Source organism: Oncorhynchus clarkii, chromosome 3, assembly GCF_045791955.1.
Source record: "Oncorhynchus clarkii lewisi isolate Uvic-CL-2024 chromosome 3, UVic_Ocla_1.0, whole genome shotgun sequence".
NCBI lineage: Eukaryota > Metazoa > Chordata > Actinopteri > Salmoniformes > Salmonidae > Oncorhynchus > Oncorhynchus clarkii.
Genome location: NC_092149.1, coordinates 54,690,634 through 54,708,428, shown reverse-complemented (window position 1 = coordinate 54,708,428; position 17,795 = coordinate 54,690,634). Strand labels below are relative to the sequence as shown.

General features: G+C 41.5%; 1 protein-coding gene across 3 annotated transcripts in view; it reads right to left on the bottom strand.

Annotated features, from left to right (window-relative positions):
* Nucleotides 1-17,795, bottom strand: part of LOC139398239 (mitogen-activated protein kinase kinase kinase 20-like) — a 53,418-nt gene that overhangs the window by 9,775 nt on the left and 25,848 nt on the right. For all 3 annotated transcript variants that reach the window (XM_071144345.1, XM_071144347.1, XM_071144346.1), the window contains exons 4-11: nucleotides 13,421-13,522; nucleotides 12,958-13,023; nucleotides 12,755-12,783; nucleotides 12,491-12,628; nucleotides 8,282-8,368; nucleotides 7,833-7,907; nucleotides 5,805-5,911; nucleotides 1,443-1,578 (exon numbers count right to left, since the gene is read on the bottom strand). In XM_071144345.1, the coding sequence (XP_071000446.1) occupies nucleotides 1,443-1,578; nucleotides 5,805-5,911; nucleotides 7,833-7,907; nucleotides 8,282-8,368; nucleotides 12,491-12,628; nucleotides 12,755-12,783; nucleotides 12,958-13,023; nucleotides 13,421-13,522 (740 nt within the window). The remainder of the gene's footprint in view (nucleotides 1-1,442; nucleotides 1,579-5,804; nucleotides 5,912-7,832; nucleotides 7,908-8,281; nucleotides 8,369-12,490; nucleotides 12,629-12,754; nucleotides 12,784-12,957; nucleotides 13,024-13,420; nucleotides 13,523-17,795) is intronic.

The window sequence follows — 17,795 nt, the reverse complement described above, 5'->3', positions numbered from 1 at the left end:
TGGTGTCCATAACACCAATAATGTGAAAAGGAATATGCATGGGAGCTTGCTGCAAGACCACAGTTTAGACACAGGCCAAAGTGATTGATGGACAGATGTTACGGATGCTACCAATCAGGTTGCTCTAATCACTGTCGTCTGACATCCCCAAGGCCATGTTGATTTTGCGGCCCTCTCTGACACTGCTGGACTTGGAAGAGTTCTGCTTGGCCTGCATGTTGCCCTGCATGCCAGAGTGCAGGACGGGGCCCCCCATGTCCAAGGCAAACATGTCCCCAAAGCCCTTCATCATGGCCTGCAGACTCATCCCCTCCACCTCCCCGTTACTGGAGGATGTGATCTGACACGTCATCTCTGAACTGTTCGACTCCTCCGTCTTAGACTCATAGAACGACTCAGTGCTAATCTGAGCCGCCACGGGTAGGAACAGCAGAGAGGGAAAGATGGGGGAGAGAGGAAAGGTAGGGAAGAAGAGGGAGGAAAATAAAAGGAGGGAAGGAAATCAGTCTTTGACCACACACTGTACACCAAGACGAATGATTAAATGTGTTTTGTTTTTATACCCATTACAAAAAGGTGACTGTCAAACACTAGAAGAGTAGAGTTGAGAGATATAGTAAATTGGATTATCAGAGAAGGTTGGACTGAAACAATTGGAGTCTACAGGACAGATTAAGTTAGGAGAAAGGGAGAAAACAAAGAGATAGCTAACACGGTAACATCTCCCAGGATGACAGTACTGATTCTTACCCAATACATCAGTGCATGTATCAATTGAAACTAATGTCAAATTGATGCCAAGGCAAAGCACTGTAAGACATTCCCATTGCATGGCTGTAGAATGCAATTATACAATGGACAAAACAAAGTATTAGTGCTACAATGTGGAAGTGCGATAAACAAATCCAACCAACACATCCAACTACAAAGGTAATATTTAGGTTAAATGTGTTGCATGCCAAAGCAATAACAGAAACAGGAGGCCAAGGCAGAGTGGGGTGTCCCTTTGAAAGCTTCACATAGAAAGGGTAGTATAGGCAAATACACACAAGCAGCGAAGCGTGACAACATTGGCATTACCAACATTACAATCACACTGACCTCTAATTATCACTGATGGCCAATGGGGGCTCAGTGACATAGTCCCACACAGAGTAGCACGATGAGCTAATACCTCTACTCAACACAACAGCCCATCGGTGAGACTCATTGAGCCTAGCCAGAGCCTTATTTTTATATTTTCCCTCCATTCCAGACTGAAATCTGAAGTAAACTGAATTATTTGCTTCCCCTTGTGACCAAGAACATAGGCCTTGACCATGGACCAACACAGTGAAGGTGGTGCTAAGCTGGGGTGCTGTTCATGTTCAGGGAGGAGACGGTGTGTGGGGGTTGTGCTGAGGGTGTGGGGTGCAGTGGGTTTTGGCTCCTGAGGAACTTACCGGGGTGTTGGACTGCTCGATGAGCTTGCGCTCCCACATCTTCAGGCGACGTTCTCTCTCCTTCAGTTCCTGCTCTTTGGTGCTCAGATCCCTCTCCAACTTCTTCAGTCTCTCGAGTGTGGCCTCGATCTCACAGCTACAGCACAGACAACATAGGGATGCGTTTCAGTGGCGTCAGTTTAGTTAAACCGAGGGTATGGCAAAGTGAGGTGGGGTGTGCGAAGTTGAAGCTCATTTGCTGCATTTCTAGAGAGATTTAAAAACAAAATGACCCCAGCAATTAATTATTATCCGCAATATTAGGTTAAAAGGTCTGTGGAACGGCGTGTACAATGTCAACCACTACTCATGTACAACTCATGTACAACTCCCACTCATCATTAATTGACTAATTTACTTGTAGAACGGCGCATACAGTGCAACATGAAATAGATGCATAATTCACTCTATCAAGTCACAACCAGGCCGAATTCAAATGCAGACATCAATGTGAAAGTAACTAGTGCATAAAACAGCTGACCGCGGAAGCAAACTATGCCAGATAAATCCTACACACACATTGAAATAAAAAGGCATAGGCATCTACATCAAATTACTTACTTACAACCGACAAGGACACATGAAGACAAACAAACTCGTTCAAAGAATGTCAAAAATGACAAAAGCCCCTTTAGATGTCAGTGTCAAACCTATGCGTTTCGTGTAGTCACATTTTATTCTGATTGCCCCGTAATGTGGGCGCCCAAGCTAGTTTTTGCATTTGCCTGTCTGCATTATTCGCCAGGGAAGGGAAAGCATTGTATCAACAAGGCTGCTCAGAGAATGTTGAAACGTTTTGTGTCAACAAGGCGGCTCCGAAATATTAATACAGCCAACGAGGGGGCGGTCCGCGAAAAAGTTTCCCCGGGCCATTTTCGTCTCCTTCTGATATCATTGTGTTGCCTACAAAGCAGTTGCGATATCTGACTGCTCATTCTGTCAACAACAAAAAAACAGCCCTACAGCTACACTATAGCCAGTACTTGACGTGGACTGAAATAGGTGCCGGTACTGTTTAGGAGCTCCACAACATTTTTGAGCTAATATTCTATAAGACGTGCAGGACCTCTAGCAGTAGAAACATAAATTAGCAATATTTAATGATGTTTTGCAAGCATGATTGATCTGTTAGAATATCTCATTTTAATTCGGGAAGGTGGACAAACTAGACTGAGAGGTGGGAATGCATTATATCAGAGACAGGTAGGGATTATGGATGAAGGCTGAAGATGATGATGTAGGCCTAAGTAATCTTTCATGATTTGCATTATCTGAATATTAGCATTCTGTCACTTCATGAAAATGCACATTTGGCATAAACAGGACATGTATTTTGGGCAGATGCTCTAAATAGCAATTTGTTCAATTGTGTCTATTTTCATACATGAAACCAAAATTGCACTAGCCTACTGGGCAAATGAATGAAAATAGCAATTAGGCCTAGAGCTATCACAACCTATATTTTAATATCAATAATATACACTGAACAAAAATATAAAACGCAACATATAAAGTGTTGGTCCCATGTTTCATGAGCTGAAATAAAGGATCCCAGAAATGTTGCATACGCACAAAAAGCTGATTTCTATAAAATGTTATGCAGAAATGTGTTTACATCCATGCTAGTGATTGTTTCTCATTTGCCAAGACAATCCATCCACCCGACAGGTGTGGCATTTCAAGAAGCTTATTAAACAGCATGATCATTACACAGGTGCACCTTGTGCTGGGGACAATAAAAGGCCACTCTAAAATGTGCAGTTTTGTCACACAAACACAATGCCACAGATGTCTCCCCTAAACAGATGCATATCTGTATTTCCAGTCATGTAGAATCCATAGATTAGGGCCTAATGAATTTATTTAAATTGACTGATTTCCTTATATGAACTGTAACTCAGTAAAATCTTTGAAATTGTTGCATGTTGCATTTATATTTTTGTTCAGTATAGGTTTTGGTTGCGGATGATCACCAAAAAGGAGGGCTCCCTCAACTCCCAATTCCCAATTAAAATAATCCCAGATTATCAGATTACAGCAAGGTTTAAAAGCACGAGTTCAAATGCCAACATTAAATTCAAAACAATCAGCGCACTGCCTAAACGGCTGACAGGCAAAGCAAACTCACACTCTCTGCTTTCTAAAAGTGAGAGAAAAGCCTGCAGGCTGGCAGCTGCTCTCCGAGAGATGTTCTGCATGGTTCTAAAGCCATCCAGCCACCCAATACGCTAAACAGCCATTGGGATTTAAGTCTACTTTTTTGTTGTTGTTGCCTACTTTATATTTTTGGTCTTGAGCTAAGGTATGACACCCCTGATGTGTTTAGTAACCAACATCATCCACCTCAACACTTATAATACTGGTGTTAAACTGTTGATTTGAGGTACTTGTGCTTAACTCAGATTCCAAAACATATCTCTCCCTGACATCCATGCAATATACACAAGAGTTCAAAGTTATGCATGTGTTTCTCAAGTTTGGATTCTGCCCTTTTAGTGACAGCTCTAAGGCCACAGACAGTAGAGGAACACTTACCTTCCAGTGTGTTTGCTAATGTGGTTCACACACACTGAGTGGTCGGGTCTGCTTTGCCCAGCAGGTGGGGCTGTGTAGTGCACCATGGGTAGCCATGCTGAGTCAGAGGCCAAGACAATCGGCTCCCAAAGTAACTATTTATAAACAGGCACGTGACACAGACAGGAACTCCTGCCCTGTTCCGGCATCCTCCCACACTCACTCCCATCCCCTCAAAGACTTTCCACTAATACTTGAAACTTCCCTCATAATTGATTCTCTTGCTTGTCGCTTTCCTGACAAACACTGTATTTCTAGTCCTATCCTGCTCATTTACAGGTTTTCTAATACCTCTCACATTTCCTCCCCCAGCACTCTAACTACCCCCTTTATTTTCCTCCCCAACTAACTCCCCCTCTCTGCTCCTCCTCCCTGATCTAGACAGGTGCCAGAGAAACAGCGAAAAGAGGAGTCCCTTCATGCTCTACTGGACCATGTGCAAACTGCCTTAATATAGACTGCAACAAGAGCCCTCTGAGCCATCATTACAGAGCAGTGAGCAGCTTCTAACTGACACTATTACACAAATGAGTGCATTGATAGCTAATGAGACAGACAGCCACTGTTCACTGGACTAACAGTCTGATAAAAGAGAAGAAACATAGCATGAGGCCAGATTTAGTATAGCCAACACCAGGAGCCATTTGTCAGCGGAGGCTACCGAGGGGAGAATGGCTCATAATAATGGCCAGAACAGAGCAAATGGAATGGCATCAAACACCTGGAAACTATGTGTCTGATGTATTTGATACCATTCCACTGATTCCGCTCCAGTCATTACCACGAGCCCATTCTCCCCAATTAAGGTGCCACCAACCTCCTGAGATGCAAATACAGGACACCTACTCCTAGTTTTACTTTTTTCAAGTGCCAGAATTGACAATACCATTGAGCCTTCATCAGTGGGACACTTACTTATTATAATAATTTGTTGGGTGCTTATATATGTACAAGTTTGTATTGTAGACATGTGAATTGGAAGAGTGGGGTCGCGGCCAGGGTCAGCCAATACCAATGGCGACACTGGAGCAATTAGGGTTAAGTGCCTTGCTCAAGGGCACATCGACAGATGTTTTAAATCTTCTCGGCTCTGGGATTCGAACAAGTGACCTTTCGGTTCTGGCCCAACGCTCTAACTGCCTGCCACCCTGAGAAACTATAACACACCGCTCCTGCAACCTGTTTGCCTCTGATGCAAGAGGAGCTCAGGCCGCACCACTCCACACTTCTCCCGTTTCTTACTAGCTAGCTACTACGACTGTACTTGGTGTGCAACATTTCCCTCACTCTAACGCACATGTTCTTGATCGACTCTCACTACTGAGCTGCTCACCTGCTTGGACACGGCTCTATGAAGAGTTGTGAGCGTAGAAAAGCCCAGAGAGAGAGAAATCAGTAGCAGCTGACACCCAGGCTGTGCTGAACATCACTAATCCTCCAGCTGCTCATGCAGGCCAATTAAACACTTGGACTTGAAAAAGATGTTGATTATTTTTTAGACCTTATGGGTATAGAGAGGAAGGAGATCCAGATGGGGGATTCTTTAGATATTTGATGCCTTTATGTTATCAGTGCAATTATAAAAGATCTGTATGCACACTCCCAAAAATCCCTTCAGACATTTAGTGGCCCACAAAAGCAGCACTTGCGCATAGATGGGCCTATTGATTTGAAACAGTTCTGGCGTATCCTCCGTGTTGGTCTAGAAGAGATGGAGAGGATTGCAGTCATACAGTATGATCTCAGTACCTCCATTCTGCCTTGTTGTGTAGGAAGGAGTTGCACTGCTCTGGAAGCTTGCTGTCATTGGACATGGTCTCCAAGGTTGTAAGGATAAGTTTGAACATGGGTCTTTCCTAGGTGGAAACGAAACAAAACAGTTTGATATTCATAAGCAGACATGTAGTATATCTATCTACTCAAGACTATTGGACTGGCCTTGTAACTGTATGTTACATAACATTACTCTTTAGTATTATCCATTGTAGTACTGACTTGTGTGCTGAGTCTACTGTGCACAGTGACTATGTGTGAGTATGCACAGTTGAAGTCGGAAGTTTACATACACTTAGGTTGGAGTCATTAAAACTAGTTTTTCAACCACTCCACAAATTTCTGGTTAACAAATGATAGTTTTGGCAAGTTGGTTAGGACATCTACTTTGTGCATGACACAAGTAATATTTCCAACAATTGTTTACAGACAGATTATTTCACTTATAATTCACTGTATCACAATTCCAGTGGGTCAGAAGTTTACAAACTCTAAGTTGACTGTGCCTTTAAACGGCTTGGAAAATTCTAGAAAATGATGTCATGGCTTTAGGAGCTTCTGATAGGCTAATTGACATAATTTGAGTCAATTGGAGGTGTACCTGTGGATGTATTTCAAGGCCTACCTTAAAACTCAGTGCCTATTTGCTTGACATCATGGGAAAATCAAAAGAAATCAGCCAAGACCTCAGAAAAACAATTGTAGACCTCCACAAGTCTGGTTCATCCTTGGGAGCAATTTCCAAACGCCTTTAGGTACCACGTTCATCTGTACAAACAACAGCACGCAAGTATAAACACCATGGGACCACGCAGCCGTCATACCGCTCAGGAAGGAGACGCGTTCTGTCTCCTAGAGATGAACATACTTTGGTGCGAAAAGTTCAAATCAACAGAACAACAGAACAAGGACCCTGTGAAAATGCTGGAGGAAACAGGTACAAAAGTATCTATATCCAATGTAAAACGAGTCCCATATCGACATAACCTAAAAGGCAACTCAGCAAGAAAGAAGTCATTGCTCCAAAACCGCCATAAAAAAATCCAGATTACGGTTTGCAACTGCACATAGGGACAAAGATCGTACTTTTTGGAGAAATGTCCTCTGGTCTGATGAAACAAAAATATAACTTTTTGGCCATAATGACCATCGCTATGTTTGGAGGAAAAGGGGGAGGCTTGCAAGCCGAAGAACACCATCCCAACCGTGTAGCACGGGGGTGGCAGCATCATGTTGTAGGGGTGCTTTGCTGCAGGAGGGACTGGTGCACTTCACAAAATAGATGGCATCATGAGAAAGGAAAATGATGTGGATATATTGAAGCAACATCTCAATACATCAGTCAGGAAGTTGAAGCTTGGTCGCAAATGGGTCTTGCAAATGAGTCTTCCAAATGGACAATGACCCCAAGCATACTTCCAAAGTTGTGGCAAAATGGCTTAAGGACAGCAAAGTCCAAGGTATTAGAGTGGCCATAACAAAGCCCTGACCTCAATCCTACAGAAAATGTGTGGGCAGAACTGAAAAAGCATGTGCGAGCAAGGTGGCCTACAAACCTGACTCAGTTACATCAGCTATGTTGGGAGGAATGGGCCAAAATTCACCATACTTATTGTGGGAAGCTTGTGGAAGGCTACCCAAAATGTTTGACCCAAGTTAAACAATTTAAAGGCAATGCTACCAAATACTAATTGAGTGTATGTAAATTTCTGACCCACTGGGAAGGTGATGAAAGAAATAAAAGCTAAAATAAATTATTCTCTCTACTATTATTCTGACTTTTCACATTCTTAAAATAAAGTGGTGATCCTAACTGACCTAAGACAAGGAATTTTTACTAGGATTAAATGTCAGGAATTGTGAAAAACTGAGTTGAAATGTATTTGGCTAAGGTGTATGTAAATTTCCAACTTCAACTGTATGTGTGCGATAGCATAGAATTACATATAATTCAATAGGATCTCTGTGTGCGTGACAATGTGGGTATGTGTGAGGACGTCGTACCTTGGGATCAGTCACCCAGCACTTCCTCATCAGCTCAGCGAAACTGTCTGGGCAGCTACTGGGAATGGTTAACCTCTGGAACAGACAGACACAGACACAGTCACACACACAATCACTAAAAGGATTGCAGTCGTCTCAGCTTTCAGTTCTGAGGTCAGAATATGAATTTAGAGCATGTCAGGAGGCAGGTCAAATATACGGATGACTTATGTGACTGGAGACCTGGTTCTGAGAATGCGGATATTGCATGAGTGGGATCAATTGGCTTTGGCCCATATGACGATCCCCCAACTAGTTATACTGGTGTGTGATGACTGAAATGATTCCTGTAAAGATACACTGGCTCATTAAGAAAAACTGTCAGCATAGATAGAGGAAGCTACAGTACATCTACAGTCAATCTGTTCCTAGAAGACTGCATAATGAGGAAAAAGGAAGTGCAGCTGTACCTCACTCTTCTCCACCACCAGCCAGGCGACTTGTAAGCCCTCCAAGCCTTTAAAAGGAATCTCCCGGGTTAGCATCTCCCACAGAACCTGACACAGGGAAACGAGAGGGGTCATGGTCAGTCAACGAGCAAATGCATCTAGGTCTTTCTATGAACTAGGGTACCAGTGAGGATTTCCTACACTGGATAACTTATTATAGCTGATGTTAAGTTATTGATAATAATCTGCCAATTTTCTTCATGTCATTACATTAAGATCAGTGGCGGTCGGTGCCGTTTAAGATGAGGGAGGGCGATTATTTTTTTTATGAGCATGGCCTTATTTCTATTACAGCATATTGGATGACAGTCATTCATATTCCATTCACCCAGCTCAATGTACCATCGATAGGTATAGGTTACTTCATGATACTCAAATGTTCCCTATACCCATCATGAGGTTGCTACAACCTAGCTTATGAATTACATTTTTGTAGGTGCACAGTTCGAGATACATTTGAGTAATCAAGGTCACAGACAGTAACACATTCAATATCTCCTTGCACACTCTTGCCTGCATGTAGCTGATCTATAATTCCTTCTCGTATATACAGTATGCGCTCTCCTCTCAACTTTTCCCTTCGCTTGTGGACTTCAGTGCACAACACATCCGCTGTCTGTGACCAGGCAAAAAAACTTTCCAAACCAAACCTTCAAATCATAACCGCTAACCTCTACACACAGCCTACACCATTGTCACCATTTTAGCTAACGCTATAGTCAAAATAGCTAATAGAACTAACGCATTAGTAAACTTTTTACAATCATGCAGTACAGTGTACAGTCAGCAAGCAGTTTAGCTTACCTTGACTTGGAAGAATTCCAGTGTTGGATAGCCAAAGCCAGCTAGCTAACATAATGTAGCATCCCTCTCCGAGTGTTTGAGTAGGCTAAACTAGCTAGCTGCATTCACTAAGGGAAAGTTTTTTAAAAAATACAAGGAAATCTCTCTCTTGCTTCTCTATCATTTTTGAAGAAGTTCATTTGTTCAAAAATGTTCAACTATTCTCTGTCTCTCTCTTGAGTAAACTACTCACCGCATTTTATGCACTGAAGTGCTAGCTAGCTGTAGCTTATGATCTCAGTACTAGATTCATTCTCTGATCCTTTGATTGGGTGGACAACATCTCAGTTCATGCTGCAAAAATTCTGATAGGTTGAAGACCGTCTTCTGGAATTTGACATAATTACTGTGTAAGTCTATGGAAGGGGGTGAGAACCATGAACCTCCTAGGTTTTTGTATTGAAGTCAATATACCCAGAGGAGGACGGAAACTATCTGTCTTCCGGCTACACCATGGTGCTACCCTACAGAGTGCTGTTAAGGCTATTGTAGATCTTCATTGCAAAACAGTGAGTTTTAATTAATTATTTGGTGACATGTAAACATATTTTGTATAGGTCTATCTAAAATGGATAACTTTATTAATGTTTCACCATTTTTATTTTTATGAAATTCACTGAGGAGGATGAGGGATAATAGCTATTTTCAATCAAATTCAAGAGTTCATTGAAATGTTTTATGCTTTATTATGGTTGGTGTCTTGACAAATGTGTTCAAAATCCTGCGACATAAAACATAACTTTTCTGTCCTTGCATTTATGGCAGTGTATATTATATCATATATTGATCATTAATCAGTTAAAATAGACATTGAACTTGAACTCTGTAGAATCCTGGATCTAACTATCAGACAGTTTTTTATATAGAGATCTCAGAAATGCAGTGTAAGTACATAACATATCCTTATGTTATGGGGTGAAAACAGATTTCATCGGCACACATATCCAAATGCATTGGAAAATTGAATGCTTCTAACCGAAAGAGTCACTTCACCTTAATACTTAAAACCTAAAATCGGTACTGTCATTAATGTGGTTCTTCAATAATTATGCATAATACTTGTTGGATTTCATTTGGTGTCCAGCTGATTAGTTGTGCCTTAATATTTTCACACATCATCATCATCATCATCTGACCCAGAAAGGAATTTTCTGAATGACAGTCAAGTGGCGCATGTGATGCGACAACAGCCCAAGTGCTGGAAAAAAATTGTGTTTGCGAGGAATGTCCAGAATATTTTGGTGTCTCACTCCTTACGCCAGTGAAGACAGTTGTGCCGGGATCCACGTTGGATCTAAGATCCTTAGCGAATTGATGTTGATCATCTATTGTTGTCTGCTTGATTTATAGCAGGATCTCATTCCATTTTTTTTTAACAGAGAAAAAAAGCATCACGGTAACGAGTTCATGTTTTCATATGTTTTTGTGCCTCGGATTGGACAGTCTACTGTATGCAGTTGTGTAGTATTGACTATTGCGCAACACCCAAAGCTATTTCTATTCATTATTCTGGATATAATGACAAATTACTGTACACAGCCTGTTCAACTATTCATCTGGTAATGAAATAACATGATAAATACATTTTGTTTTCCATGTTAGACCTGCATTTTTAAACAATACAAGGGGCTTGGAGGAGACTACTTGAATCCAGGAGACTCCTGGAATAGGCCTACCTTGAAAATCAGACATTTTCTCAATTTGATGCTTGAAAAGTTATTCTAATTATTGTAGGCAATTTATAAATTCTCCTGCTCCCTTATCTTATCTTATCTTATCTGTGATAAAAATTTTAAAAATCTGTTTTTGTGAGAGATGTGGCCACTTTCTTTTTCTGCAGCTTCAAATGAAGGGTGTTGCGCCACGTGCGGTTATTATGACGACGACATCTAATATTGGCTTCAACTTGGCTTTCCATAGAAATAATTCCATTAAAAAAGGAACCTGGTTTTTAGTCACTTTCTCATGATAAAAACAGCGATGGTGAGATTCAAATGGTGAGATTAATGCTACAGCTATTCATGTGTGCCTGCATCGACCACATAGGAAACAGAAAAATCCCCATGCATCCAATCGATTTAGTCAGGCAGTGTCCACATTATTCTCACATACTGTATTTTAGAATGTAGTAATAATTGAAATACCAATGTATTGGCAAGGCCTAAAAAATACATTATTCTTAAAGTGGTAATGGCCTACTTTATTGACACTTTTTGGGGGGAGCGGGGTTCTATATCAGGCCCTGTATGTACAATTATTTAAATTTTACAATTGTATAACAATTGTACAATTGCGGTCATTGAAAATTACAATTAAGTGCTTGAAAAAGTCCCTGAAAGTCTTTGAATTTGACATGCCAATGTCTGTATGAACCCTGCTTAAAGGATGTATAATCCTAGGCCTATTTTGTTGAATACTATAGGTGGAGATATGGGCCAATTTGCATATATTCACTTGTATTCCTCCAAGTGTACATGTGGAATGCATGAAAGTCCTTTTTATTTTTGTTCAAACCATTCTGAAATGTTTATCCAATGTCACACGCCGGCCCCATTATTTATAGAAAGACCCATCTATGTTAGACCTGCATGTTAGACCTCAGGCCCTGCTCTTTGTTCACTGACTATTTATTTCACTCAGGAGTCAGGCCCTTGACTGGCTGGGTGACTCAGAGCGTCCCCTATATGCTCTGTCACTCTACACTTCACACCTTCTCCATCGCCATGCAGGAATGTAGCGAGCAGTCGCACACGCAGACAGGCAGATACACAAACAGCCACGCACGGCCATGCACAGACACACACACACACACACACTGAAATATGCCCAGGTTTCAAACTCTCTACTCAGGGATGAAAGATGATAGAAATTAGGAAGAAAACGTATGGAACTGCTGCTAGCACTTCTACAAAAGGTCAATAATGCCGCTCCCGACTACTTTTCCAGTGGCAGTAATGAAGGCATGAAAATGTCATCTCTGAAAAGTCTGTTCTTTCAAGTGCTAGGTACTGGTTGATTGACAGTCTACTCTCTCAGCCATGCAGTGATATTAGAGCTTTTTCTTAACCATACTTGTTCTTTGGCTTCCTCTACAAACTAAGCAACTTCCTTACCAAGCTGATTCAGTCCCAAGTCAAACAAGTCTCTCTCTGATGGTTTCTGTACTTAGTAAATAAAAGTCTATGTATGAGCCGATACATATGAACATCACAAGCAGATTGTCTTGCAGAATCAGCTGGAGAAAAATAGCCCAGTCTCAGTAACTATTGGATTGAGTATGAACAGCTGATCTGTGGTCAGTGTGTGTCCTATGTGTTGGTCACTCACCACGCCGTAGGAATAGGTGTCACAGGTCTCAGACACGGGCAGGCTCTGGATGACCTCCGGGGCCATCCAGGGGAACGTGCCTACCAGGGACATGTGTGTGGTGTGGGAGTGGAACCGGGACGCCCCAAAATCACAGATCTACACAGGGAAACAGGTACTGGTGAAGGTCCGGGTTTTAGCAAAAGTTGGGAGAAAAAGGTTTTGGGTAAAACCAGTATGCAAACGTATGATCCCATGTATTCAGGAATGTGCAAACAACTGTACCTTAAGAACTCTGTCTGCCGTCACAACCACTGCAATAGAAAACATGTCTGTCAAGTCAGGAAAAATATGTATATTCAGGTTTCTTCTAATTCAGCTTATGTAATATTTGCCTCTGGCTATATCCGTTAGACCAGAGGTGTCTTTTGTATAGACTCAGACACATAACAGAAGGCTAGATGATGAAGATGAATCTGAAATCTTACCATTCCTGGACTTCAGGTCTCTGTGGATAACCTTGACCGGGGCCTCTGAGTGTAAATAGTGCATGCCTGATGGGGAAATAAAGCACATTTCCTCTGACCAATCAACGGGCAACCAGGCTGATATAAACAAGTCTGTGTTCATCTGTGCTCTCCTAAATGCCTCATCCAGACTTTCCTCACAATGTCCATTACTTATGTATACTAAGGACACAGACTAATCACATGTAGGCCTTCGTGTTTTGACTTCACTTGTTCTCAATGAGACCGTATTCTTCTCAATGAGTTGGAATAGACCCAGAGCGTACATCTGAAATATATTCTACTGCTGAGTTGCTAATGAGCTAAAACAAATGTGGAATCTCAGTCAGTGTTTAAGTTTAGTCAAATGGCTTTGCAAAAATTCGACAAGAACACGTACCCTTGCATGTTTTAAAGGAGCTAAGACAATGAATCATGACTGTACCTTTGGCAATCTCCATGGCCCAAGTCATGACCTGTTCCTGGTCCATCTCCTCACTCTCTGCACTGGACAGGTAGTCATACAGGGACCCTCCACTGGCATAATCTGTGGTGAAAACACATACCATTATAATACTCCCAAAATAGCATTTACATTGCTCTGCACTATCAAATATGTCTTTATACTATAGTTAAAGGTCCAATGCAGCCGTTTTCATCTCAATATCAAATCATATCTGGGTAACAATTAAGTACCTTACTGTGATTGTTTTCAATTAAAATGGTCAAAAAGAAACAAAAATAGCTTTTCAGCAAAGAGCAATTACTCAAGCAAGAATTCTGCTGGGACTGTCTTGGGATGGTCTGAGTGGGGAGGGGAAAACTGAAAACTAGCTGAAATTTCAGGCGGTCTTTTAGAACAGCTCTTAAATGTTGACCAAACCGGCGGCATTGCGTCTGCATAACCAGGCGCTAAAATATAACTTGGTTCTAGTTTAGATGCTTGACGTGCTGCAAGTCCCGCCCCTCCCATCTACTCATTGGGTGATTGAAAGAGGAACAAGGTCCCCGCTTCAGCCCAGTTTGTGACGGTAATTCACCTTAAAGTTTGGTTGCCAACCACCATATAAACTGAACAAAAATATAAACAGATATGCATCTGTTGGTCACAGATACCTTAAAAATAAGGTAGGGGCGTGGACCAGAAAACCATCTGGTGTGATCTGATCTGCCTCATGCAGCGTGACAAATTTCCCATGCATAGAGTTAATCAGGCTGTTGATTGTGACCTGTAGAATGTTATCCCACTCCTCTTCAAAGGCTGTGCAAAGTTGCTGGATATTGGCAGGAACTGGAACAAGCTTCTGTACATGTCAATCTAGAGCATCCCAAACATGCACAATGGGTGACATGTCTGGGAGTATGCAGGCCATGGAAGAACTGGGACATTTTCAGCATCCAGGAATTGTGTACAGATCTTTGCGACATAGGGCCGTGCATTATCATGCTGAAACATGAGGTGATGGCGGCGGATGAATGGCACGACAAAGGGCCTCAGGATTTTGTCACGGTATCTCTGTGCTTTCAAATTGCCATCAATAAAATGCAATTGTGTTCTTTGTGTGGATCTTATGCCTGCTCATAACATAACCCCACTGCCACCATGGGGCACTCTGTTCACAATGTTGACATCAGCAAACCGCTCGCCCATCGACACCATACACGCTGTTTGCCATCTGCCCGGTACAGTTGAAACCGGGATTCAGCCGTGAATAGCACACTTCACCAGTGTACCAGTGGCCATCAAAGGTGAGCATTTGCCTTCTGAAATCTGTTACGACGCCGAACTGCAGTCAGGTCAAGACCCTGGTGTGGATGACGAGCAAGCAGATGAGCTTCTCTAAAACGGTTTCTGACAGTTTGTGCAGAAATCCTTCAGTTGTTCTATCCCACAGTTTCATCAGCTGTCTAGGTGGCTCATCTCAGATCATCCAGCAGGTGAAGAAACCGGATGTGGGGGCCCTGGGCTGGTGTGATTACACGTGGTCTGCGGTTGTGAGGCCGATTGGATGTAGTGCCATATTCTCTAAAACAATGTTGGAGGCAGCTTATGGTAGAGAAATAAACAATAAATTCTCTGGCAACAGCTCTTGTGGATATTCCTGCAGTCAGCATGCCAATTGCACGCTCCCTCAAAACTTGAGGCATCTGTGGCATTGTGTTGTGTGACAAAACTGCACATTTTAGAGTGGCCTTTTTATTGTCCCCGGCACAAGGTGCACCTGTGTAATGATCATGCTGTTAAATCAGCTTCTTGATATGCCACACCTGCCAGGTGGATGGATTGTCTGGCAAAGGAGAAATGCTTACTAACAGGGATGTAAACAAATTTGTGTACAGAATTTGAGCAATATAAGCTTTTTGTGCATATGGAACATTTCTGGAATCTTTTATTTCAGCTCATGAAACATGGTACCAACATTTTACATGTTGCATTTATATTTTTGTTCAGTATACATTTCTTTGATTATATAACGTACAGTATAAACACAGTGCCTTCAGAAAGTATTCACACCCATTTACTTTTTCCAAATGTTGCTGTGTTACAGCCTGAATTTAAAATGGATAAAATTGAGATGTATTGTTACTGGCCAACACACAATACCCCATAATGTCAAAGTGGAATTACGTTTTTTGAAAATGTATAAAAAAACTGTCTTGAGTTAATAAGTATTCAACCCCTTTGTTTTATGGCAAGCCTAAATAAGTTCAGAAGTAAAAATGTGCTTAACAAGTCACATAATCTGTTGTATGGAGAGGAAGGAAACCACTCAGAGATTTTACCATTAGGCCAATGGTGACTTTAAAACAGTTACAGAGTTTAATGGCTGTGATAGGAGAAAACTGAGGATGGATCAACAGCATTGTAGTTACACCACAATATTAACCTAATTGACAGAGTGAAAAGAAGGAAGCCTGTACAGAATAAAAAGTAACAAGGCACTAAAGTAATACTGCAAAAAATGTGGCAAAGAAATTCACTTTTTGTTCTGAATACAAAGTTTTATGTTTGGGGCAAATCCAATACACACACACACATTACTGAGTACCATTCTGCATATTTTCAAGCATAGTGGTGGGTGCATCATGTTATGGGTATGCTTGTAAGGACTGGAGAGTTTTTCAGGTAAAAAAAATAAACGGAATGGCGCTAGGCACAGACAAAATCGCTAAGCACAGAGGAAAACCTGGTTCAGTCTGCTTTCTACCCGACACTGGTAGATGAATTCACTTTTCAGCAGGACAATAATCTAAAACACAAGTCCAAATCTACATGGGAGTTGCTTACCAAGAAGACAGTGAATGTTCCCGAGTGGCTGAGTAACAGTTTCAACTTAAATCTACTTGAAAATCTATGGCAAGACCTGAAAATGGTTATCTACACTCTTAGAAAAAAGGGTTCTTCAGCTGTCATCATAGGAGAACCCTTTTAAGTTCAAGGTAGAAACCTTTCTGGTTCCAGGCAGAACTTTTTGGGTTTCCATGTAGAACCCTCTGGGGCAAAGGTTCTGCATGGAACCCAATAGCCAAATAACCTTTTTAGGTTCTAGATAGCACCTTTCTTTCTAAGTGTAGCAATGATCAACAACCAATTTGACAGAGCTTGAAGAATTTTGAAAAGATTAATGGGCAAGTGTTGCACAATCCAGGTGTGGAAAGCTCTTAGAGAAAGAGACTCACAGCTGTAATCACTGCCAAAGGTGCATCTACAAAGTACTGACTCAGGGGTGTGAATACTTATGTAAATTAGATATTTCTGTACTGCATTTTCAATAGATTTCACAAAACAAAAATCAAAAAATGTGTTATGGGGTATTGTGTAAAAATCACAAAATGTGGAATAAGTCAAGGGGTATGAATACTTTCTGAAGGCACTGTACATAGTCTTAGCAAGAGTTTTGGCAGCAAGTTGAACCTATTATAATATTTAGCTACCTACGTTAGTTTAGCTAGCTAGCTACCGGTCTCAGCCTCCTAGTTTCCTAAATGACAGTGGCCGAAGAATCTAGTGTAGGCAATAAAAAAATAAAATTTTAAAAAAGCAGGCACTTGCTAGCTAGCTAATGATAGGATGTAGCCAGCTTGCTTTCAATAATGTTCAACTTGAACTGGCTAGGTAACGTTAGCAAGCCAACTAATTTCAACGCAGACAAAAATATAATAACTAACCGGGATTTGCAAATTAGGTAGCCAGCTAGCATTCGGGGGCTTCGTTTGCTAACCCAAAACAACATGCCTGTTCTTATAAAAGTTTGTGTATTTTCGAGGGCAAAAATAAATGAAGGATGGTACTTATCTACTAAATATATAGCTATGGCAGCATAGCAAAACGTATCAGCAAGCATTCAGGAACGTACACAGCTGGTTGCATAGTAACAGCATCAGCGTCACCAGCCTGAATCTATTCGGTAGTTGCAGTGCCTGTTTTAGCATAAAAAGTACTTTTTAAAATATTTTTTTCTCGCTATATGTTTATTGTGTGATTATATTTGATTTCCTTCACAGGCTATGTACAAAACCTGATGGATTTGTTGTTTAGCAGCGTCATGGGAACCCCCCTACCATATCAGGAATTGTTACAGAAGGCCGAGGCAGTGGCTAGATACCAGTCCCGCTTCAGAGTAATGGAGGACACTTGAATCGGGTGGGTCACATTTGATCTGGTCAATTGTCAAATTACTATGTCCTGGAATTCACCTAACCACCTGTGTCTTGTATGTTGTAAGGAGGTGCCCCCTTCCACTGTGCCAATGGACTACTCCTGAGCCAGAGTGAATAATGCCAACCAGTCAGTGCCATGCTGGCATGTGTCCCTTGTG